This window comes from Malania oleifera, chromosome 12, assembly GCF_029873635.1.
Source record: "Malania oleifera isolate guangnan ecotype guangnan chromosome 12, ASM2987363v1, whole genome shotgun sequence".
Lineage (NCBI taxonomy): Eukaryota > Viridiplantae > Streptophyta > Magnoliopsida > Santalales > Ximeniaceae > Malania > Malania oleifera.
The window spans coordinates 82,426,568-82,452,557 of NC_080428.1; the positions used below are offsets into that span (position 1 = coordinate 82,426,568).

The 25,990-nt window shown below is 34.8% G+C and overlaps 1 protein-coding gene across 2 annotated transcripts in view; it reads right to left on the reverse strand.

Moving 5' to 3' along the window:
- Window positions 1-25,990, reverse strand: part of LOC131144716 (urease) — a 125,170-nt gene that overhangs the window by 40,579 nt on the left and 58,601 nt on the right. For both annotated transcript variants that reach the window (XM_058093551.1, XM_058093550.1), the window contains exons 14-16: window positions 16,462-16,591; window positions 16,197-16,355; window positions 384-551 (exon numbers count right to left, since the gene is read on the reverse strand). In XM_058093551.1, the coding sequence (XP_057949534.1) occupies window positions 384-551; window positions 16,197-16,355; window positions 16,462-16,591 (457 nt within the window). The remainder of the gene's footprint in view (window positions 1-383; window positions 552-16,196; window positions 16,356-16,461; window positions 16,592-25,990) is intronic.

Consider the following 25,990-nt stretch of genomic DNA (forward strand, 5'->3'; position numbering starts at 1 on the left):
CGTTCAAATACTAACAGAAAGTTGACATAAGAGGGTGTGAGTGTCCATAGATTCAAACTTGAGGGGAGGTAGGGGAGATCCTTGTCTTTTTGACAAATCTCAAAGGGAGGTGAGCGTCTTTTTACCTAAAATTAAATGCCTAACACATATTTTTCAGATTAATATTTGTAATATTGTATGGCCCAAAAACCATTTGATGGAACCCATCAAAGACCAATATAATGACAGAAAGCAACACAATTTAATAATCAAATTTAATGTCTTCTCTTTGAGAGACAAGGAAAAACTAGAAAAATATTTGGTCTAGTGAAAACTATAATTTATTCTTTTTGCAGCTGCAGTTGTGAGATAATGAAATCATAACAAGGTTATCATTAACATACCTCAATAGATCCAACACATTGAGAAATTCCATTTGCTATTGCAGGATTTATGGTGTACTTGGCAATGTATCGTTTGATCCGGAAGTTGTCATTTTCTGCTCCACTGGTATCAATGGGTCCTCGCACTAACTTCATTTTGTGAGCAGTTTGCCAAGTTCTGCTTATTACCTGTAAGAAAAGGTACCTTGGCCTTAAAAAGAAGTATCTCAGCCTACTTTATGAACATCACCATAAGGAGAAATATTCTAAACACAAACTTCAGTGAGAATTTAAAATGGATAAATGAGAAGTTCTTGATTGCCAATATCTCAAAGTCCTTTCTAGTGAAAGTTGAAAACCAGCTGCTAAATTTAAAACATGCTATTAACTAACCGTGTTATCGTTTTCAAACTCTTTAAGCATCGATAAACTTCCAATGCCAGCAGTTCGAATTTAAATAGCGGTTGTGGAAATAAAATTCCTCATCATGGACTGCTGCATAGCATAATTGCGACAGTTATGGTTGCTACAAGACTGTTACATCAATTTTTTTTTTTTCTTCTTTTTTTTAAATACTTTTCTTCTCTTTTAGTCTCATTTTTCCTGTTATAAATCATTCTTGATCAATAGAGTGAAGAGACCCCACCCCCGGGGGGGGGGAACCCGGGACAGAAGATTATAACGGGGATGATAATGACAAAATTAATTTAATCAATTATTTTTGTAATATTCATACAAGATGCATTAATTAACAATTTGATTTGAACAATATTCCGTTTTAAATTTTATTCATTTTGATAATATGTTAGTAATTCTTTTACATTTCTTTCATATATTGTTCAACTTCAACCTTTTCTCTAGTTTAGTTTCTGTCTTCTTCAAGCTGTTAATATTTTTATTTCTTAAATATAAATTTTATGAAAATAAATTTGTAATTTTTAAAGCATTGGTTATACAATATAAGTTTATATAACTAGTTGGTCCAAATTTATTAGATCTTTATCACTTAAAATGATAAAAGAATAGAACTTTTTTAAATTTATTATATATTTTATGTGCCTAATAAATTAATGGAGTATGTCATATTATGAGCTAATGTATTTTGTTTCATTAATTTATTTATCACACATGATTAATGAGAAGTGAAAATTTTTTTTTTTTTTTTTGTCTATAGCATTCTAAAACCAATGTAAAATTCATTACATGTATTAAGCAATGTTACTAAGTGGAAATAAAAATTATTCTTAAAAAGGGTTAGGGACCAAATATGCAATTGTACCTGTGCAAACAAGATGTGCAAATGTGCGTCAACATATGGGAATTGGGAATCCAATGCCTCAAGAGATCCAAAAAAGATTTTGCGGTCTTAAATTGTGTTTTGAGTTTACAAAGTCGGTACTAACCTTTTATTGACCTATGTGTGGTTAAGTCACCTCATTATTACTGATTGATTGGTCCAAGGAATCAATAGTCTTGATCTATGATACAAGAGTCAAGTTCAAGACTATGGTATGTGAGGGAAGGTACGAGAATTCCCTACAAGCCTATCACACATGAATGTACCATATTAACTTTAGAAGTTCAAACATTAATGAAGCATGAAGTTTGATTCTTCATTTTTTATTTAATGTTACCTCCCATTAAATATTGGTCCACCCTACGATCACATCACTTTCAAGTTCTGTCATCATATTGACTAAATTAGGGTTTTTTTAGTTTCAAATAAGATACAAACATGCAAGAGCAAGTTCAATAAGGAAAATATATATATCAAGCAAGCAAAATATCTTATACAAATTTAAAAAAATGGTAACTTACCTTAAAATATTCAAAGGAGAATCACAAACACAACAATATGTAAGATGGTAGATCAAACATTATTCTAAGCTAAAAGAGACTCCTAAAAGCCCCCCACGAGCATGGCACAGTGGTAAAGCAGGAGGGTTATACGGAGCATCAGAGGTTCAATTCCCAAGAGAGGCAAAGTCATGGTGCGCTTTGTCGCTTCTCCGGGGGTCTCGTTTGCACCTACGGGGGACCACTGGGAGGGTGACCGCATCTCGAACGTCCGGCTCAAGTGTGTATATGCTTTGACCACGTCTGGATTTGCCTAGGTGGCGAGACCAAGGGGGAGGACGCTACCCCGAGAGTTTGGTGCCGCATCGGGGTGTCCAAAGGGCTCGTCAGTGGCTAGAGTTCCCATGTCATCAAAAAAGTAAAAAATAAAAATAAAAAAATAAAATAAAAAAAATAAGAGACTCCTAAAAAGTATGCAACTTCATAACTCAAGAGATTCATATTCCTTTAGGATCCGTTTGGATGAAGGATTTTTTTTGGGAAAGGAAAGGCAAGGCAAAACAAGGAGGAAACTCATTTTCCCTTGTATTTTCCTTCTCCCTTAAATACTATCAAAAATGAAAATTTATTTTAATATGATTAAAAATTAAGAAAAACTAAATATTAATGATGTGTAAATTAAAATTTTGTTCATAGATTTATTATATTTTTTATTTCTTTCTTAGTTTACATGATAACCAAACATGAAAATGTGAATTCCTTGATATTTTCCTTTCCTTTCATTAATATTTTTCGAGTCTCAAATGGAGCCCTAATCAAGTAAGAAGAGAAGCAAAAATAGGTCAAAATTCAAACTTTATGTACAAAGGATGCACATTGATTTTTAACTCTTCCATTTTTGGGAGTTTTGACAAATTTGGAAACTCTTGTTAATGGTTCTTCCGATCATTTAGTATTATTAGTGTTTTAGTGTTTTCTAATGTATAAGTCAATAAGGGTATTATGGTCACTAGAATATACTTGACATATATTATAAATAGAGGGAGAAACCTATCATTGTCATTACTCATTAGGTCTTCCATTTTACTAAATACTTTAACATGGTATCAAAGCAAGATTCAACCTAAAGCCTAATGACAAACCAAACCCTAAACCTGATCATCCTATGCAAATTTAGCGTTATAGGAGGATCAGCTATACCTTTCGACATTAGACAAAAGTTTACAGGTCATGGGAAAAACAAAGCAATCGTTGGATGCAGAAAACTTCCTAGACAATGCGGCCTTCTTCAAAACCTCAAGAACCGTTTTGTATTTCGCAAAATCATCACCATATCAAGTTATTGAACTCTCCAACCTGTAAGTGGTGAAATTTCATCATCGGAGGATTGACCACACACTCCCATATGTCAAGTACATACCATACGTCAATTGTCAACTTTCCATCCAATTTTGCCTCTTATTTAATCCAAAACACTTTAAATCCTTCCTTCCAACAACAACAAGCCTCAAGTCCCATTAGGTGAGGTTGTCTATATGAATCATTTTCTGCCAATTCAGCCGATCGAGAGTGTTTTCCTATATTAGATTAAGGGCGATTAAAAAAATCCTTCCTTGCTACCTCATTCCAAGTAAGTTTAGGTCTACTCCTACCTCTTTTCATACCTGAAAAAATAACTAACCCACTTCTCCTCACAAGTGTTGTACTAGACATGCGTTTCAAATGCCCAAACCATCAAAGTCGCCTCTCCTTCATCTTGTCTTTGACCAGTGCTATTCCTAAATTGTTGCGTATATGCTTGTTTCTTATTTATCTTTTAATGTTATACTACTCATCTACCTTAACATTCGCACTTCAACAACTTTTATTTTTTGCATATGTTTTTTCTTAGTTGCCAAATATTCAGAACTATAGAGCATAGCCAACCTTATAGTTGTTTGATAAAACTTTCCTTTTAATTTTAAGGGTATACTACAATCACACAACACATCTAACCCAATCCTCCATTTTACCAAACCTATTTTAATCCTATCCACTACATCATGTTCAATTTCCTCTTCCGCTTGTATATTAGATCCAAGATATCTAATCTATTAGTGCAATGAATTTCTTTATTATCAAGTTTATTTTTTCTCCACTACACTCCTTATATTACTGAAGTTACATTTCATATATTATGTCTTATTCGTACTTATGTTAAAACCTTTAGACTCTAATGTTGTTGTGCAAAGTTCTAGCTCAGATTCCACTCCACTCCAACTATCATCAAGCAACACAATATCATTTGCAAAAAACGTACACCAAGGGATCTTATTTTGGATATCCCTAGTAAATTCATCAATCACTAAAGTAAAAAAGATAATGACTTAAAGTAGAACCTTGATGTAAACCTGTTGTGAATAGAAAATCTCTAGATTCCTCTCCTACAGTCCTAACACTAGTCGCAACTCTATCATACATATCCTTAATTACCATTGTATACCTACTGCATACCACCATCTTTTCTAAGGCCCAACAAAGAACTTCCTTAGGTGCTCTATCATATGCTTTCTCTAAATTAATAAAAACCACATGCAAGTCCCTCTTATTTTCCCTAAACTTTTTCATTAAACTTCTTATAAGATAAATAACTTCTATTGTTGATATCTTAGGCATAAAACCAAAATGATTTTCTAAAATCCTCATTTCTAGTTTTATTCAATGTTAAATTACCCTTTCCCATAATTTCTTGTATGACTTATAATCTTAATTCCATGATAATTATTATAATTTTCCTCCATTCCTTTGGCATTTTCTTGGTTTTTAAAATAATGTTGAATAGATTTGTTAACCAAATATTTCCCTTATTTCCTAAACATTTCCAAACTTCAATTAGTATTTTATCTAGTCCTATATATTTTCCACTTTTCATATTTTTTAACGCCATCTTAATTTCAAGGACTCTAATTTTGAGAATAGATCTATTTTTAGTATGTTCCTCATTCTTCACTTCCAAGTTCAATCTTTCAATTTTGTTTTCATTAAACAACTCATGAAAGTATCTTCGCCACCTCTCTTTTATGTCTTCTTCTCTAGCCATGACATTATCATTCTCGTCCTTTATACATTTCACATTACTTAAATATTACATTTTCTTTTTCTAGCTCTAGCAAGTTTATAAATATCTTTTTCTCCATCCTTTTTTATTTAGTCTAGTAGATAAAGTATCATAAGCTCTATGTTTAGCTACACTAACAATCTTTCTTGCATTTTTTCTCGTCTCTTTATATTTTTCAAGATTTTCTATATCTCTACAATTTTGCCATATTTTACACCAATTTCTTTTTGTCACAATGGCTTTTTAGACTTCTTCATCCACCACCAACTCTCTTTACTATCCAAGTATTTATTTTTGGATTCGCCAAAAATTTCTTTTGCTATCCTTATGATCATGGTTTTAAATTGCGGTAGCGGCTAGCGTAACGTAACGGTGACGGGTGTAATGGGAAGCGGGAGTAGCGGATGTTACATAACGGAAAGCGGGTGTAACGGCCATGAACTTTTTTGAAGCACGCACAACCTTGTGGATATTAGCATATTTGCATGTTTTAAGCTTTTAACCCTTCTTAGAAAGAGTTTTAGTATATTTTGGATCCTTAATGTCGAGTAACTAAGTTATTTGGTAAAGGAAACAAGTTTACATAGTTTTAAACCACCATTGATAGAAAAATTACATGTGTGCGTATTTATACTTCTTATTGTTCTTATCTATGCTAAATTCTCATTTGTGCTAAATTAATTAATAAAACAAAATACATTATACACCCCATTAATCTATTAGACACATAAGACATACGAATAATATAAATATAAAATAGTTAGAAAAGAAAGAAGGTTGAAGTTGAAAAATGTAGAACATATATATCACATTACTAATATTATCAAAATAAAATATTTTCCTAACAAGTTAGTAATTTCAAATTGTTAATTAATGCATGTCTTGTAAGTATTTAAAGAAATAGTAAATTTTGTATCATTGTCATCCTCATTATAATCTTTTACCCCTCTCACCACATGGTATATTGAGAATGATTTATGAAGGAGAGAAAAAGTGAGAAAAAAAAGTAAAAAATAAAATAATTTTTTTTGGTGTAACAGTCCTATAGCTGTTACATAGCGGCCTTTACGTAACGGTCACAGTCCCTAACGGCCACTACAGCCGTGATTTTTCTTCCCACCGATTTCGCAATGTGTGGCGGTATCGGTAACCCAAAAAACCGTTACATGATAGTCGTGGCCGTTATTTAAAACCATGCTTATGATAGAGTTTGCCATTTTATTTCAAATAGTATTTGCATCTACCTTACTCCTTACTGTCCAATTACACTCTTTAATCATTTTATTTTTGAATTTACTGTATTATCTCCCTTCAAGTTCCATCACCTAGTTCTCTTGTGTTGATTTATGTTACTCTTTCTCTTCCATTTTTTTAGTATGTATATCTAATATGAGGACTTTATGTTCTGTAGTCAAACTTTCACCGAGGATAACTTTACAATCCTTACAAAATAGACAATCACCCTCTCTAGTTTAGAAGAACTGACTTTTTTTAAGTCCACTCTTCAAAGCTATCAAGTGTTTTTCTCTGCTTATAAAGAAAGTATTCAATATAACCAAATAATAAAACATGGCAAAACCTAAGATTGTATCACCGGCCTCATTTTTATCTCCATATCCATGGCCTCCAAGTATCCTCTCATAGCCTATATTATCCTTTCCAATGTGTCCATTTCAATTAGCTCCTATAAATGTCCTTTCAGATGTTGGTATCCCTTGTAAAATACTATCCAATGTATCCATATCTTCCCAAAATTGTCTTTTAATTTTTTTTGCTAAGTAGCATACGCACTAATGACATTTACTATCTCTAGGCCTAGAGCTATCCTGATTTTAATGATCCTATCCCCTATTCTTTTAACATCTACTACATTATCTTTTAGGTTTTTGTCTACAATAATTTTCATCCAATTTTTATGTTTCACTTTTCTAGTGTACCAAAATTTAAATCCTGATTTTTCAATTTTTCTTTCTCCCCTACCCATTTAGTCATAGATTAAGTTAATTTTCCTTCTACACATTATTTCCACTATCTCCATACTTTTTCCCTCAAGTGTCACTAATCTAATATTAGTTTCTTGTGTTAATTCCTTTGACCTCTCCCTTCTACACTGACCAGGTCTATTCCCTTGACCTAGGTGAATTTGTTAAGAATTCATGATAATAAGATATGACAAAGTTCTACGCTGGCTGTCAACTATATAACACAAAATACTCCTTTATCCGGGCTTGGGACCGGTTGTGTGTACAAAGATAATTTGTGTTACATAGGCCAAGTACAAGTTTTGAGTTTTTTTTTAATGCAAACTTATTTCACATAGAAAATTTTTATATCAAGTTGTTGGTCATGTTTTTGTTCAAGATCCAACCTTTTTCGATCACTCACTTGTGGCAGTTTGTTAGTTGTTGACAATATGCAGTACATTTGTGTTTTATCGTCATACACCACAGGGGATTGTGCTGATTGTGTAAATGGATGATATTATGATTAGAGGTGATGATTATCAAGGTATTTTGGGGCTACCATTTTCTTTAGACTAAGTTTTAGACACAATGTTCGGGACCATTAAAGTATTTCATGGGCATAGAAATATCTAGATCTCGTATGGGAACCATTTTGTCATGGTGAAAGTATGTTCTTGATCTTTTCAATGACATTGGGCTCTTGGGATGCAAAACTTGTTGATACACACATGGATCCTATCAGTGAGTTAGTGTCGGATATGTGTGATTTGTTGCTTGACCCAAGACGGCACCAAAGACTTTTTGGAAAGTTAATTTATATAACAGTCAAGGTCTTAAATTTTGATTTCAACTCAAATTTCTAAGCTCCAAATGTATGAAAATTTCAATGGAAATTTTAATTTCGATGTCAATTTAGATTTTGATTTGAAAAAATAATGGAAATTAGTAGTAAAGCATCGAATTCTTTTTTGAAACTTTAAAAATAGTTAATAGACATAATGATATAAGTTTTAGGATTAATATATTACAAGTTAAATACATCTAAGTTGTATATGAGGTGGAAAAGTTGTAATATAATATGTGTATCAAAAATATTTATAAAATAGTGTGCATTAAACATGTTATCAATTAATACAAATGAAATTCATAAATCATTTAAATATTATTTATTATACAAAAAATGATAATTTAGACATGAATGGTTAGATAAAATGTTGTTTTAAGTTTATTTTTTCATATAATTTCAAAAGCCCTCATAATATCATTTTGCTTCAATAAAAAAAAAATAAAACAAACTAAGAGAGGAATTTCACTTCACTAATTCAAGTTTCGCTACAATTTCAAGATATCGATAAATTTTGGATGATTCTTTGAAATTTCGGCAAAAATTATGTAAAACGGAAATCGAATGCCATTTCGATTTCAAGCATGACGGAAATAAAAAATTTCAACCAAAATTTCAACAATTTTGTAGAAATTTAAAACCATGCTAACGGTGACCAAGTGTTGTAAATTTTTGGATTCTTCGAGGACTAGTCATTGGGATGTGGTAATTGGCATTTCGAGATATCTCAAAGGTACACTTGGGAGAAGAATTTTATATTGAGATCAAGGTCACATTTATATTCAGGTGTATACAAATGCAAATTGGGCGATGTCATCTTCAAATAGAAGATCCACAACTAGGTACTGTATCTTTTTTGGTAGCAATTTGGTTTCCTGGAAGAGTACAAAACAAACTATAGTGGTCAAGTCGAGCTAAGTCAAAGTATAGGGCCATAACCCACACTATATGTGAAATTATTTGGTTGAAAAATATGTGGGAAGAATTGGGTTTTGCGCATTCTCAATCTATGGAGTTAATGTGTGATCATCAAGCTGCTATTCATTGCTTCCAATCCAGTCTTCCATGAGCTGAAAAAACACATTGAAGTTGACTGCAACTTTGATCAAGAGAAACTTGTGCATAAGCTCATTACAATCACTTAAGTGAAGTTTGATTTGTAGCTTGCTAAGCTGTTTAATAAATATTTGGAGGTTGCTTGTGTCAAATTCACTTGTAACAAGCTAGGTGTATATGATATCTAAGCTCCAACTTGAGGAGGAGTGTTAATCGATATTTTGGTCATCTAGTATCATTAGTGTGTTAGTTTTGTGCTAATGACTTTGAGTTAGTAAGGGTATTATATTCATTGGTATTTACTAGACATATATTATAGATAGAGGAGAGACTTATCATTGTGATTAGGGCTTCCCTTTTACTCAATACTTTAAAAACCCTAATCTATGAAAATGCACAAAAGAAAACCCTAGAACCTTAGAAAGCAACTTAAAAGTTTCTAAAAATTTTCAATATTTTTTTGAATATTTTTATAACTATTAAAATGAAATTAAAATATATAATAATAATAATAATAATAATAATAATAATAATAATCAATGATTTTTTAATTTCTTCAATATTTTTCATTTTTTTGTTGGATTTAAAAATAATAATAATGATGATGAAAAACCACCACCACCACCACAACTAATAATAATAATAATACACCTTGATAGTTCTAAAATAGGACAATCAAACTCTTTTTATTTCTATATTTATTCATTTTTTTCTTGATCATAATAATAAGCGCAAAAGACAGTAACCTTCCTTGAGGGTTTTTAAGTCATAAACCCTTGGTTTTACTGAAATTCCCTTAGAATGGAGTGTGTTCACTAATTTGCCAAGAGAATCAACCTAGACCTAACCTCTACTCACATTCAACACAATGTAAGATTAGACCAAAAAAAACACAAAAAAAAAAAAAAAAAAAAAAAACAACAACGACAACAACAAAAAAACAAAGTCATTCCCTTTACACTTGCTTGACTGCATCCCACCACATAACATTTGCAATTCCTTCCATTACGCATACTATCAACACAAACATTACACAACCCACTATCACTATTTAAAACAATGTCACTCCCAATAACCACGTTTAATCTTAAGGGGGTATTTGATAAAATTAAGCATTAAATGAAGCACTGAACTTTTGGAACTTGTCTCTGAATCTAAATGCTGATTTTTTTAGTTTCTTGATAACTAACAATAAGATATACATATAAGATGGGATTTGGGAAATAAGGAGGAGAGTGTCCTAGGATACTAGGATTTACATTTCCTAGGAACAAAAATGTCCAATGGTGCCTTTGCATAATCCTCTTATTCAATCAGCAATGAGAAGATCTTTGGTAATTCAACACTAGAGGTTTACTAAGAGCAAAGCCTCCATTTAGAAGCAATTAAGTGCAAACAAAAGGGGCCTTAGCATCAAATTCGAGGAACTGGGAAAAATAAATCAATTCAAAGAAGAAAGATAATAAACTTATGTATAGCAAACATATTGTCTCTCTGTAAGATAATCAATACCAGCTACAAGAAAAAAAAGAGTAGGTGCACCAATGCTGTTTGAAGGGGTGTATAGTTGTGTCAATATGCCATTGAAATATAAGCATGATAGAAAAAGAGGATGGAGTAAAGATTCATAGAACTCAAAAAGGTCAAGGAAGCTGCTTTCCTTCATTTCAAGCAAGTGTCAATTTTAATACCAAAACTTCATCGTTTCTTACTGAAAAAAGAATGGAATTTCTGTATTTCTTGAATAATTTTGTACAGATCAATTTAAAATATTTATAATACAATCGAAAGATCTAAATATGAAAATAATCTCCTAAACAAATCTCTCTCAATAATATACAATATATACTTCCCTAAATTACTCCAAGATTTGAAGATACACAGGATTTCTACACTCCCCCTCAAGTTGGATCATAGATATTGATCATATCCAACTTGCAAATGAAATCATCAAAAGCTCTGGTGGGCTAGCCCTTTAGAAAAGATGTCTGCAATTTGTTCCTTGGTAGGTACATAAGTCAGACAGATGGTTCCTTCTTCAACCTTCTCTTTGATAAAATGACGTTCTACATGCTTAGTCCTGTCATGTTGAACTGGATTGAGAGAGGTACTGATGGCTGCTTTGTTGTCACAATAGAGTTTGATAGGGAATTTCACCGGGATTTGTAGTTCTTCCAAGAGTTTTCGTAACCACAGTCCTTCACATATCCCTTGTGCAACTACCCTGAATTCAGCTTCAACACTGCTTCGAGCCACTACATTCTGTTTTTTGCTCCTCCAAGCTATCAAATTTACCCATACAAAGGTGCAATATCTGGTGGTAGACCTTCTATCTTCTGCTGATTCTGCCCAATCCGCATCTGTGAAAATTTCAACTTCCTTGCTTTCACATTTCTTGAAGAAGAGTCCTTCGTCCAGAGAACCCTTGAGATACCTGAGGATCTCATACACAACATCTAGGTGAGTCTTTTTCGATGAATGCATGTGTTGACTTACCACACTTGCCACAAATTCCATGTTGGGTCTGGCATGCGATAGGTAAATTAGTTTACCAACCAATCTCTGATACCTCTCCTTTTCAACTGGTATGCTGCAGCCTTCGACCCTCTTTACCGCTTCAATCGGAGTTTCACTAGGTTTGCATCCAAGCATGCCAGTTTCGATCAAGAGATCAAGGATATACTTTCCCTAAAAGACACCGATAGCCTTTTTTGATCTAGCAACTTCCATTCCCAAGAAGTACCGCATTTGTCCCAGGTCTTTAACTTCAAACTCTACATCTAGGACTTACTTTAATCCTTCCATCTCCACTGTATCATCTCTAGTTACGATTATATCCTTGATTCTTTATCACTTTCGCAAATTTGTCAAACCATGCTCTGGGAGATTGCTTGATTCCATACAAGGACTTCTTGAGTTTACATACTCTGTTTTTTTCACCTTTCTTAATGAAACCTAGAGGTATCATCATGTAGACTTCATCTTCTAACTCTCCATTTAGAAATGTATTCTTAATGTCAAATTGCTATAGTGGCCAATCTAAGTTAGCTGCCAGGGACAAGAGGACCCGAATTGTATTCAATTTTGCCACTGGTGCAAATGTCTCTACAGTCAATGTCATAGGTCTATGTAAACCCTTTTTCAACGAGTCTGTCTTTATATCGTTCAACTGTCCCATCAACTCTATATTTCACCGTAAAGACCCATTTACAACCAACTGGCTTCTTCCCTCGCAAATTCATAACGTCCCAAATTCCATTCTTTTCCAGAGCCCACATTTCCTCCATGACAGGTTCCCTCCATTTAGGAATCTCCAAGGTTTCCTGGATATTCTTTGGAATTTTCATCCTATCAAGGTTAGAAGTAAAAGCACAATATTCTGTAGACAGGCTTTTATAAGACATGTATTTTGACCAAGGATATTGAGTACATGACCTTATTTGTTTTCTGACTACAATAGGTAAATTAATGTCATTAGGTACAGGCTTATCAGAAGGGAGCTCATGACCATCTATTACCTGATCGAGCTTGGACATGGACTCATGGTTGCTCAGAGCTATCACCAGTTCCGACTCTCTTGGTACCTCTGGTATGAGATTCTCCATATTCTTTGTGTTTGACTTTCTTGAGTAAACAAGTATTTCTGTGTTGTTTTGTTTTTCTGCATCTCCCCCTGAGGTCAAGTGATCTTTTGTACATGACAGGTCAGGAAATGATGCAATGGTAGACTCAAAAAATGATGCAATGGTACACTCAGTGTATGGCACAGATTCATCAACAGAGAAATCAAAGAACCGATCTTCACTCCATTTCTTCCCCTGAAGAGAGGGCTTTGGGAAGTAAGGAGTGGTTTCAAGGAACATGACATCAAGGCTAACAAACAATTTTTTTGCGATATGATCATAACATTTGTAGCCTTTCTGAGTAGGAGAGTAACCAATAAAAACGCACTTAATGGCACGAGGTTCCAATTTATCCCGATTGTGAGCATGAACATGAACAAATGCAGTACATCCAAAGATTTTCAGAGAGAGATTGGAGTGGAGTTAAGTGTTGGGAAACCATTCCTGGAGTTTCTGGAGAGGAGTGGCAAAAGAAAGAACTCGACTAAGCATTCGATTAATGAGATGTGTAGCTGTTAAAATGGCATTGCCCAAAAAAAATATTTTTATATTTGTAGTGAACATCAATGCCCGAGCTACTTCAAGAATATGCCTATTTTTACGTTCAACAACCCCATTTTGTTGAGGGGTATCCACACAAGAACTTTGATGAACAATTCCATTTTCTTGAGGATAATGTCCAAAGATATCATTGAAATATTCCGTACCATGATTAGTACGTAAAATTTGAAAGTGAGTTTGGAATTGTGTTTGAATCATGGGGTGGAAACTGGTGAAAACAAAACGGACTTCAGTTTTACCTTTCAACAAGTAAACCCAACAAATACAACTATGATTATTAATAAAAGTAACAAACCATCTCATGTGAGTGAGATTAAGAAAGCGTGAGGGCCCCCATAAATCACTGTGAATCATAATAAAGGGTTTGGATGGTTTGTATGTGGATTTTGGAAAGGAAGTACACTGGCGTTTTGCAAGTTCACAAATCTCACACTGAAATTCAGAAGACGTTTTATTTGAAAAAAAATGGAAGGAAATAAACGTATTAGATATTGAAATTTTGGATGACCCACCCTAGAATGCCATAACAAAATTTCACTATCACTAGAAACAGATGCAAAATCACAAATAGTAGTTTTACATTGTTCACTTACATTAGCATCTTCAAAGTAGTAGAGTCTCTCATACTCCTTAGCACTGCCAATCGTCTTCCCCGATGACAGGTCTTGAAAAACACAATGAGAGGGAAGAAATTTAGCAGAACAATTGGAGTTTTTAGTTAACTAGCTAATGGATACTAAGTTGCAGGATAAATTAGGAACATGAAGAACGGACTCTAGTGTGATGGAGTCATAGAGTCAGATATTCCCTTTTCCTGTGATAGACGAGAGTGATCCATCTGCAATTTTAACTTTCAAATTTCCAGCACAGGGTGCAAATGATGAGAAAAGATGATAGGCATTGGTCATGTGGTCCAAAGCACTAGAATCAATAATCCAAGGAGTTCTGGATTTAGAGGTTATATTCAAGGCTTGCAAAAAATTACCTCTTTGGGCTAAAGAACCTAAAGAAATATTTGTGAAAGATGAAGCTCTGTAATAACTAAACGAGGTCTGGTCCGCCAACTGCCTAAACATTTTCTCATCAATCCCAATCTCTCTATCGGAACCAAAAACATCAAGGTCTTACTCTAGTCTTTCCTCTACTTTTTCAATTGCCTCTACTTCCAACTCCGTCTCCTCCTCGTTCTTGTTCCTCGGAGGGCTCGACGTAAAGGTCCAAATACACCTCTTCAACATCTTCCTGAGCTTCTAGCACTTGAGTCTCGTAATCCTCGAAGCTCAAACCCTTCAACTCCTCATCCGACTCCAAGTAGTCGCCATGCCTACCCCTGAAATCACGATCAAGATACGCACGGCTCTTGTTCCTACAATGGTCGCCATCGCCGAACCTTCTAGGGCTTGTTTTGAAATCTAGACGGTCATACGCACGGGTCTTGTTCTTGCAATGGTCGCCATCGCCGAAACTTCTAGGGCTTGTTCTGAAATCTGGATGGTCGTAGGAGTCCGAACGACGATGGCGGCGATCTAAATCTTGGTGATGGGCTCTGTAGCCATTGATGGGACTACTGCTACGGCTGCGGTTGGTATAGTTGTCTGATCCCGACGAGTAACGGCGGTTGTCTCAGTCGTTATGGTGGCATTTGGTAGAAGGCGACGAGGGCCTTGGTGATGAAGAGGCATCCATGGAGTTCTCGAACCTCATGGAACTCTGTTGGAGGACCTCGTGAGATTCAGAGGTCATCGAACCTATACTTTGGCTGGCGATTTCCGCCATTGATAGCTAGGTTTAATCTCCTAGCTCTGATACCATGAAAACAAAATGGAATTTTGGTATTTCTTGAATAATTTTGTACAATATTTATAATACAATCGGAAGATCTACAATATATACTTCCCTAAGTTACTTCAAGATATTCAAAGATACTCAGGATTTCTACACTTACAATGCAAAAAGTAGTAATGGAGTGAGTTTCCTAAAAGCCAATTCTAGCAGCGGAGCAGCATAACACAAGAATTTTTAAGGGGAGGGTGATGGAACCAATATTGATGTGGAATGATGCAGGACTGATGTCCAACAACTTTCATTATCAATTTTCTAATCTGCCTAAAAACTAAGACATAGGGGCCTTTTATAGGCTTACAATGCTTGGAAGATAAAGAAATTAAATAAAAAAACCTAATTAAGCCAAAATACCAATTTCATAATAAAATAATACCCAGGAATTTTGCTTCCTAAACAATACTATCCTATAATTTTGAAGATATGACCTTCATAAAAATACCCTAAATAAATGAAAAGAATACAATAAAAATTAGGAAAGTAAAGTAAATCTTGCTTGTAAGCCGCATCATGGAGTAGGTTCCCTTTTTGTTTTGCCTTCTTGTTCTGCTTGTTTTTTTCCTGTGGCATGGCTTATTAATGTGCAATGAAACTGGAGAGCTTTCTCATTTTAGATTTCTTATATTTTATTTTTGTTTCAGGAGAACTGCTTGTCCTCTGATGTGTTGTAATTTTGTTCTATTCTACTATAGTTTCTTCTTTTATTTTTTTTTTAAATCCTAGCAGTGGATCTAATTTCCTAAAACCAATCTTCGTGTTCTTTTTCCCAGAAAGACATCATCTTTTACTGGTTTTTTCTATGTTCACTATTGTCAATGTTATATCATATTTCTCACTCAAATATTTTTAATATGTTCATATGCAACTATCAGACTGACCCTTCTTTTGTCCCCGTGATATGTTCAACAGCCTGTGTATTGAAGTTGAAAGCCCCAATTCTAATAGGAATTATCAATGTGAGATTTATATTACCATCACCATTTCATGGTCACATAATTCAATAGACTACGATAAGAAAGTCATAAAGAAAAGGAAGTGGACTTGACAAACCTCTCCAATGCGACCCATTGCCTGTGAATCAGAAGATATAATGCTAATTGCCCCCATATCATGCAAGATGTCCTCTGCAGCAATTGTTTCTTCCCGTATTCGAGATTCAGCAAAATCAAGATCCTCCTGGATCTCCCTATCAAGGTGATGACAGACCATCTGTACTCATTTACATTGATTGAGAAACAAATATCCATAAGAATACCATACCAGTTCCTTCATTATACAAAAAATAAAAAATAAAAAATCCACGAACATTCCGTACCAGCATATCAAGATGCTCATCTACAGTATTGCAAGTTAAAGGCCGTGTTGGGTTTGTTGATGAGGGCAGGACATTTTTTACACCACACACTTTAATGATATCTGGAGCATGACCACCGCCTGCACCTTCACTGCCCAGAAGATAACAAAGGCACAAGCATAAAAAAATGGGAGTTTACAAAGAAAGGCTAGAGATATTGAGCTTGTTCAGGCTAAGATACTTGTAATCCAAAAAAGAGTTGCAAAGCTGCCTCAGCTTGAAAAAAAAAAAAAAGAAAGAAAGAAAAGGTTGCAAAATTTATAGCAAATCACAAATCATGGCAACTGTCACAAAAGAAAGCAAAATTTTAGTTGGAGTTTGAAGGTATGAAAAGAAAATAAGATACCCTAAAGTTGCCAGGGGGCAATAGTTAGTGCACATTAACAGTAGCTCGCAACTAACATCCTAATCACGGTCTTAAATTTCCATGAGATTGTCAAAATTTCCGTTGAACTTTCCATTTTCCATCATCCTCAATCAAAAATGGCAGTTGATTTCTGCCTTATACAACAAATATGTTTAATACACATTATATTACAACTATTGCACCTCATACACTACATAAATGTGTTTAGTTTGTAATATATTAGTCCTAAAACTTCCATTATTATGTCTATTAACCATTTCTAAAGTTTCATCAAAGAATTCCATGCTTTACTACCAATTTCAATAATTTTTTCAAATCGGAATCGAAATTTACATTGAAATCAAATTTACATAGAAATTTCTGTATTTTTGGAGCTTTGAATTTTTAGTCGAAATCTAAATTTAAGACCTTGATTGTGATGAGTAAGAAGCCCTAACCAAATAGGCAAAAAAAATAAAAAAATAAAAAAAGTAGAATTGAAAGAGTTGAGATTGCTAAAAACGCTTTAGTGCTTCACAAGAAAAGGGAAGAAAAAAAAAAGGTTCCCAAGGAAAAATATTTATTAAGACCATAAAATTTGATGCAACTCTTCCAAAAAATGATCCACATCAAACTAGCAGCTCTAGATCACTCAGCCAGCAAAACCTAGCAGCAGCTTGGGAGCTGGAAAAGTAAGTGAATGGATATGGACAAAGATCATTGTTTGGCTACAAGAATAGGATGAACTTTCTGTAGCCTAATAGCATATCCCAAGAATGGTACAAGCTGTGGTTGGATTTCCTTTCACATGTAACTAAGACTTATAAAACTTCCATGGTTTGCCAGTGATGGAAATTTAGTGCAAACCATTCATGGTCCCCGCAATATTTCAATCAAAAAATGTCCCCAATCTTCAATTTCGATTTCAAGCTTTCTAGTCTTTGAGGTTTGCGCTCTTTATGAATTTTTAGAAAGCCCTATTACCCTTACCCTTTGGTTATCCTTGCCACTCTAATGGACCCCAGTATCTCGATCCACAAGAAACGTTTCTCCTTTGAGGAGAATGGCAGAACTTGGTGCTTTGTCGATAGAACTAGAAGATGTGGATTCTTCATCCCATTTCTGAAGATGACCGAAGATGCCTTGGAGCAAGGCCATCATTTCCTCTTTATGAAGACGCCATTCCCTCGGTGAGAATTTGCAGAGCTCCAAACTATATTTCTTTGCTTCGACTAAGAGTGACTAGCTCAGGAGATTAGGCCCCACAAAGGGCATTGAGTTTAGTTTATATTCCAGAAAGTGATGGGTTTGGAGAACCTTTTGGATAGCAACAAAGGGCATGTTTGAAGGAAGAGGAGAGCAACCTCGAGACTAGAGATTGAGATGCCTAGAGTGTGAATCTACCAACATCGGCAACACCACAAGCTTACCACTAGAAAATCTGTGTTATCTATTCTGAAACCACCAAAAACACTTTTGGGACAGTCTTCCAACAACCTAGACCAAACGAGGAGACATACTTTTTTGACCAGCCTAAAAGGTCAAGGGAGACATAAAAGTTTGGGGTTTCTGTATCTGAAAAAAATTTGTATTTGAGTGCAGAAGAAGCATACCGGATAAGCCATCATTCAGACCATTAGATTGAACCCAAGGGAGCCAGAGAGTTGGTCCATGCTAGTAGAGACCAATATATTGGGCCCATTTGAGACAAAGCCCTTAACACAAGGCCCAATCAGCAATTGGCACAAAGGCCGGTCCACTTTGGAGTGTTTCAGTCCTACAAGGATGCACTCGTGCAAGGAAAAGATGCTGTTGTGTGCTGCTTAAAAAACCAATGCAGATGGAAATACTTCGTCATGGAGGGGATCAACCCCCTTGTCCCCGAGCAGAACCATCTTGAGAGAGGATGTTATTGGAATCAGTATTTTGATCATTGGCAAAACATATATTATTTGTTGAGGAGAGATTGATTGAAATTTTTTCAAACACATGTATAGATGCATTAATAGATGCAGTAACAGATGTGTTGACAGATGCATACACCATAGTTGTCAAATCGAGATTTGAATCGTGAATCGAAATCCAATTACATGAATCGAGAATCGAATCAAATCATAAGATTCAGTGCAAAACTTGAAAATTTGATTCTTATTAACTTGCATATATTTATAAGAAGTAAAATAGTAAAATACATTGAAATTTCAACAAATATGGATCATCCATGTTGATAATTGGAATGGCGCTTGCTTTAGAAGCAAGTTTTGTAGGTCTAAATCCTACCATGATCTATTTAACTCACAAATATATTGATACAAAAGGAAACTAACCATATAAGCAAGATACACCATGATCTAACTATTCCACCTCTATCAATCAAGTTACGAAAGTTTCTATGAAACTATGAAACTTGTTATATGACTCAAAACCAAGGTCTTAAATTTCGATTTTGACTAACATTTCAAAGCTGCAAAAGTATGAAAATTTCGATTTCGATGTCAATTTCGGTTTCGATTTGAAAAATGATCGAAAATAGTAGTAGTAAAGCTTAAAATTGTTTTATGAAACTTTCGAAATGATTAATAGACATAATAATGTATGTTTAGGACTAGCATATTACAAATCAAATACATCTATGTTGTGTATGAGGTACACTACTTGTAATATAATACATATACTAAACAAATTAGGTTGATATAAATGAAATTCATAATTCAATTAAATATGATTAATTATACAAATAAAAATAATTTAGATATGAATGGTTAAATAAAATGTTGTTAAAATTTTAATTTTTCATGTAATTTCAAAATCCCTTTTAATAACTAATAATATTTTATTTCAATAAAAAAAAAAGTAAGATAAATTAAGAGAAAATTTTCACTTTGTGTTTAAATCTCGCATTTGAATTCTAAGAAATTGCATTCTATAGTTAAAGTTTCGACAACAACAACAACAACAAAACCAAGCCTTCGTCCCACTAAGTGGGGTCGGCTATATGAATCATTTTCTGTCAATTTATGCGATCATGGACTATTTCTTTTGATAGATTCAAGGATATTAAATCCTTACTCACTATCTCCTCACAAGTTATTTTAGGTCTACCCCTACCCCTTCTACTTCCCCCCACAGTAACTAAATCACTCTTCCTCACAGGTGCACTATGTGGCCTACGTTGCAAGTATCCATACCATCTGAGTTGTCCCTCCCTTATCTTCTATAGGAGCTACACCTAACTTACCACGAATATGTTCATTCATTAATTTATCTTTCAATGTTATACCACTCATCCATCTAAGCATTCTCATCTCGGCATCTTTTACTTTTTGGATATTATGTTTCTTCGTTGCCCAACATTCCGATCCATATAGCATAGCTGGTCTTATAGCTATCTTATAGTTAAAGTTTCGACAAGTTTCGCTAAAATTTCGAGACTGATAAATTTAAGATGATTCATCAAAATTTCGACGGAAATTATGCCAGATGGAAATTGACTACCATTTCAATTTCAAGGGTGATGGAAAGCAGAAATTTCGACAGATATTTTGATAATTTCATGGAAATTTACGACAATGCTCAAAACTAAAGCACTAAATCTAAGGGTTCAAGAAACACAAAAAAGTAGATAAGAACGCACCAAAAATTTTTAAAAATTGAACTACGTGCTTATGGTGTAGGTTTACATGTTTAACAATAAAAAAACTTCATGTTTATTTTTTCTTTAAAAAAGAGAAGAGAGAGAGAGAGAGAGAGAGAGAGAGAGAGAGAGAGCAATCAAGAAAAACATAATGAAAATTGAATTTTATGGTTTTAAAGGGCTGAATTAATGAAAAACAATAAAGATTTGAACTTTACGGTCTTTAATAAAAAGAAGCCATTTCTAATTCAAGGGCTTGTTCTAATAACTAAAACAAGAACAAAAAGTAAATAAAACACTTACTAAAATATAAAAACTAATGAAAATCAAATCTTTCAATCCAGAGGAGTGGATAGGGCAATGTGCCAACCAAAAGCTCATCCAACTGTTGGATTTAGTTTTCTTCTAATGGTAGAAATAAGAGGTGCAAAACAAGCGGGCCAACAAACTTCTTTCTTCCCTCTTGGAGGTTAGAACTTATGTAAATGGCAAATAGAATGCCTCCTTGAAGAAAGAAAAAAGGTTTAAAAATCTTTAAGTTGGGTTTTTAGAGGAGTAGCATCTGAATCTTACAATTTGTATGATTTGATTTGATTCACCAGTCACCAGGTGAATTGTATGATTCACCTCGATTCCTTGCCTTGTGATAGTCTCCCATGTGATTCGAACCAATTTATGCCTTTCTCGATACAAATCGTACAATTTGAATTGAGAATCGTACGATTCTAGCAACTATGGCATACACAAGTGCAATAATATGCATATACAGATGCACTAGCAAATGCAGTAATAGGTGCAGTATCAGATGCAGTAACAGATGTATGTGCAAATGCAAGTACAAGTGCATCTACAAATGCATTTACAGAAACAATTTCAGGAAGTTCACTGGGAGAGTTTGCACAACATATTTTATTAAAACTTAAATCTGTTAGATTACCACTTAACCTAAAAGCTTAAGTTTTCAAGTTGTGGGCCAACAATGTATATCAAGCATTAACACTCCCTCGCACGAGTAGACCAATAGAATGTAGAGAGGTAAACAAGAAAAATAACACCCAGAATGCAATAATTTTTAAACACTACATAATAAATGTAGGCAACAAGATTAGAACCCACGACCTCTTGGTAACAGCTCTAATAACATGTTAGATTACCACTTTACCTAAAAGCTTAAGCTATTAGGTTGTGAGCCAACAATGTATATCAAGCTTCAACAAAATCAAAATAAAATTCTTGTTTATTTGACAAGACGGCATTGAAAATATTGGTAACTTCAAATGGTCAGGTCAATGTTAGATAAGAATTTGAATTTTCTTGAAAAACTATTGACTATTTCAGAATTGATAAGTTGCTACTGCTAGGATTGTATAATTAGAAATAGGAAAGTGACCGTTGTTCATCAATGGCAAAATCAATAGCTGTTAAAGGTATGTCTGCTATGAATCAAACAAAGCCCGCAAAGTAAAGGAGTCTATATATATAGTGGTTTGCCCAAACTGAAGACTCAATTGAAAATACATATATTTGAGGAAAAGCTCAATGCTAATCTGGATTGACTCATAACTCCAACTGTATTTTCGATTCATTATGTGATTATTGTAAATATATTGTGAGAGATTGGGATAACTACAACTTCACCTGTAAGAATGACAAAATCAAGGAGTGAGCTAAGAGTTGGACACGCGAATCCTTGACAAGGTTGTCAAGAGGGTAAGTCAGTTGGCTTGATGCAAACAATTGTCCCTCAGAAGTGAGCCATGATAGCTTGAGGATGAGGGGCATTGAGCTTTTGAGGACCAAGCCTGGAGGGCTTGAGGGACAGTAGTCCAATAACTCAATAAGAGTGATGTTCTTGTGTAAAAACAACAAAATATAAGGAAAGCTCAAGTTGGTTGGCTGGGGAGTGGAGGTAGGTCAAATGACTGAACCACTAAATATCTTGTTTCACTCTCTCTCTCTCTCTCTCAGGCTTTGTTGTGGAAATATTGTGCTATTTTAACTGGCTGTATGAGTGTATAGGAGCTGCATTATTTGACTTAGTTGTTGTGCTAAATTGTGTTTTTATCTCTTGGATGTTTTTGTGAGAACTTCACATTGACTCAAAAATATCCAAACAACTAAAGTTTTGAACCACCCAATTCAACCCCCTCCCCTCTAGGTGCATATCGGGATGAAAAGATGTTTTGAAGGGGTTCTCGACAGCTTACAGGAGGATTAGGCTGCATTTGGGTGTGGGAGGCTTTGATTAGAAGAAGACAAACAAATTATCCCATAGGAGGAAGAAGATTTAGAGGATGAAGAGGAGGATCTCAGCCCTATTTCATCATACTACAAACAGCTCATTATCAATAGCCATCACAGGAAGGGTGAGTTCAACGATAATCATCGATGCACAGATATCGAGAGTACCATTATTGGGCTTCTATCTTCTAATAAAGCTTGTGATTCTTCCTTCTAGGATGCTATGAGCTCAGACCAAGTCCTTCTTCTCAAGAGCCAAGGTCCTAGACCCCCTTATCCATACTACCTCTATTGAAAATATGGAGTCTCCTACTGTAGTAAACTCATTCCCAATTCATCCATCCTTCCAATTAGGACATGAGGCTCTAGAAGATATGCAGGATAGGCATGCCGTTGATGTATGTAACCACCTATTCTGTTGGGATCTCAGAATAGCTTGGCTGCACCTTTGAGCCACAAGGAGCCATTAGAGTAGGGTTCTTCCTTGTTCTAGGATCTATTAGAAGATGAAAGGAATAACATGGAAGCCCAGGAACTCTTGGAAAAGCTAGACTTAGCTTTGGTTAAGGGGTGAGAGGTTTAGGCTTAGGGTAGCTAATTCAGGGGATAGAAAAATAGCTAAGAAACAAGGGAGGGAGTTGGGAAGGTTGGCTTTGTTGGTTAAATATGACAAAGATGATAATTCATCCAATGCCCTTTTGTGTGTAAAATGAAGTCTAGGTAGTTAGGGCAAGAGGAGAGTGGTGAAGGAGCTTGTAACTAAGGCCATCCCTAGTATATTGTTCCTCTAGGAAATTAAGCTAATAGAAGTTGATCAGAAGTTTTTTGGACAAAAAACATGAAGATGGTGTCTCTTCCTTACTCACTGGCATTTGGGGGCTAGGAAACACGGACACTCCAAAAGGGGCCAAATGTCAATATTCGATATGTATTGGACATGGACACACCTCTGACACAGTTGGATATGTGTCTGGCACGTGCAGAAATTAATTTTGTTGTCTTTGATTTCTAGAAACTCCCGAACACATTGTTGTACGATTGGAACAGGAAGTAAAAAATGATGTGTTTTGTTGGCCACTTTATGCCAAAAGAGAGAGAGAGAGAGAGAGATGCAGAGGCAAAACCAAAGACAAGAAATCCAAATCTAGCAACTTCATTGAACGACTATAAGATGGAACCCTAGCTCTTGCAACCCATCCTCCTGGCCTTCGAACCTCTCCCCGACCTCCAGTTGCCCAACATCTTAGCTTCAAACCTATCCTAGCCTTCGGTTGCCAAACATCTTAGCCATCATCGACATTCGGTGACAATCTTGGCTCTTCTCTAGAAAAGAGGAACCAACATCATCTTCGAAGGTTCAAATCCTCTTCTCTTCTAAAGGAGCCTCAAAGCCCCTTCTCTCTCGAAGGCATGAAGGATCTTCTATCCTCAACGTGAGTCCCTCCCTCCTCCTTCCCTCCCACTTCCCCATCTCCTTACTTGCTTTCTACTAGACCTTTCTTTGCATAATTCCAATTTGGATGTTTAATTGCACTTTTTAAGGCTTAATTGGGCTAACTGAGGAGTTATCCTAGATGACGATAAGCTCCTATCATTGGAAAAGCTAATTCTTGTTGCCAAAAACCTTTTTAGGACAAGAATGGGGTTTCCTTGTACTAAAACGGCATTTTTAAAAATTAGAGGTTAGGGCATGCTGCCTTGCTTCTCTATAAGAAGAAAGCTATAGCCCTTGCCCAAAGGGAGGCATACGTTGAGCACAAAAGGGAGGGGGGGGGGGGGGGACATACGCTCTCTCCGAGAGAAAAGAGAAAGCAAGAGAGCAAAAGAAGAAAAGAAGAAGCTTGAAGCTTGAGGATAGAAGATTCAAGCTAGAGGAAGAAAGCAAAGATCACTTTGGGCTTGAAAGAATCAAATCTTCAAAAGAGCAAGGTAAATCTTTAATCTTCATGTTTAAGTTGCTTATATTTCATGAGTTTAGCATGCATAGATGATTAAGTTGCAAAAATATTTTCCGTGCATGTTAAAATTGATATTGTTATGGTGTTCGTTGTATGCTAGATAAAGATTCATTTTTTTTATCCATGATGGGTTAAAGCTTTAGTTTTTAGGGTATTTTTACACGAAAAAAAAAGGCCCTTTTATAGCATGCTTGGGTGCGTGCACTCTTGGGATAAGTCAAGGTTGGTTAGGGTTAGTAGGCTCAAGTTTAGGGTTTTGTGTGTGGCCATACTCGTGATGGTAGTCTTGGGCTAGAGAGGGTTGAAAACGACCAGAAAGGCAGAGAAAAGAGAGGAGAGAGAGAGAGAGAGAGAGAGAGAGAGAGAGAGAGAGAGAGAACGTATTTTGAGTGTGCATGGCGAGATTCTGAGGGTCTAGATGACCCAAATAGGGTCAAAAGACCCCAAGTATGTGTTTGGAAGCTAAGAAAAAGCCCTAGAATTGGAGAACTCCTGGCTATGAAGATAGCACCTATGTTTTTTTTAGGTTTTCAGTCGTTTTGAAGGCTAAAGATGAATCATCGTGGTAATAGGGGTAAAACGGCATAGATGGCACACAATTCTAACATTGGGAGAGGTCCGAAGAAGGGTGAGCAATTTTAGGTTTCTGGCGTCTCTTCGACAAGTCACCGAAGAAGACAACCAAAAAAAAGAGGAACTGCGCACATTTTAAAAAGCAACAAGCTTATTGATCAATTCGTACAAAATGGTCGATTAGTCCCCCTTCCTTTTTTAATTATTTAACTTGTTTTTAATTTGTTTTCAAGTTTAAAAAAAAAATAGTTTTCCATTGCAAAAATTTCCGAAAAAAAGTAAAGGGAGGCACAGAAAACAAATTTAAACTTTTATGGCCATTTTTTAATTTATTTCATTTATTTGTTATTTATTTTGTATTTTCTTTAATTTAGCTTTCTTTTAAGTTAAAAAAAATGATTTTTGACAAGTTTTTAGTTGGCTTGGTGCATTATATTTTAAAAGGATTTATTCTTAGGGTTTATTTAGATTTTTTTCCCTTTATTTAGATAATTTTATTGCATTTTCTTCTAGTTTGGTCCTTATACACTATTAAAAATCTAAAAAAATTCCAAAAATTCCTTGAAAATACCAAAAAAATCACGAGCAATTTCCAGTGTTGTTTTAAATTTGTTAAGGTGTTTGGACCTTGTCTGTGTTCTTAATTTGGATTGGAAGAGTGAAAACACAAGAAACGGTGAGCTTTAATGGTAATCCAATATTTGTTCCGCATAAAACTCTCCTTTTAGAGTATAAGAT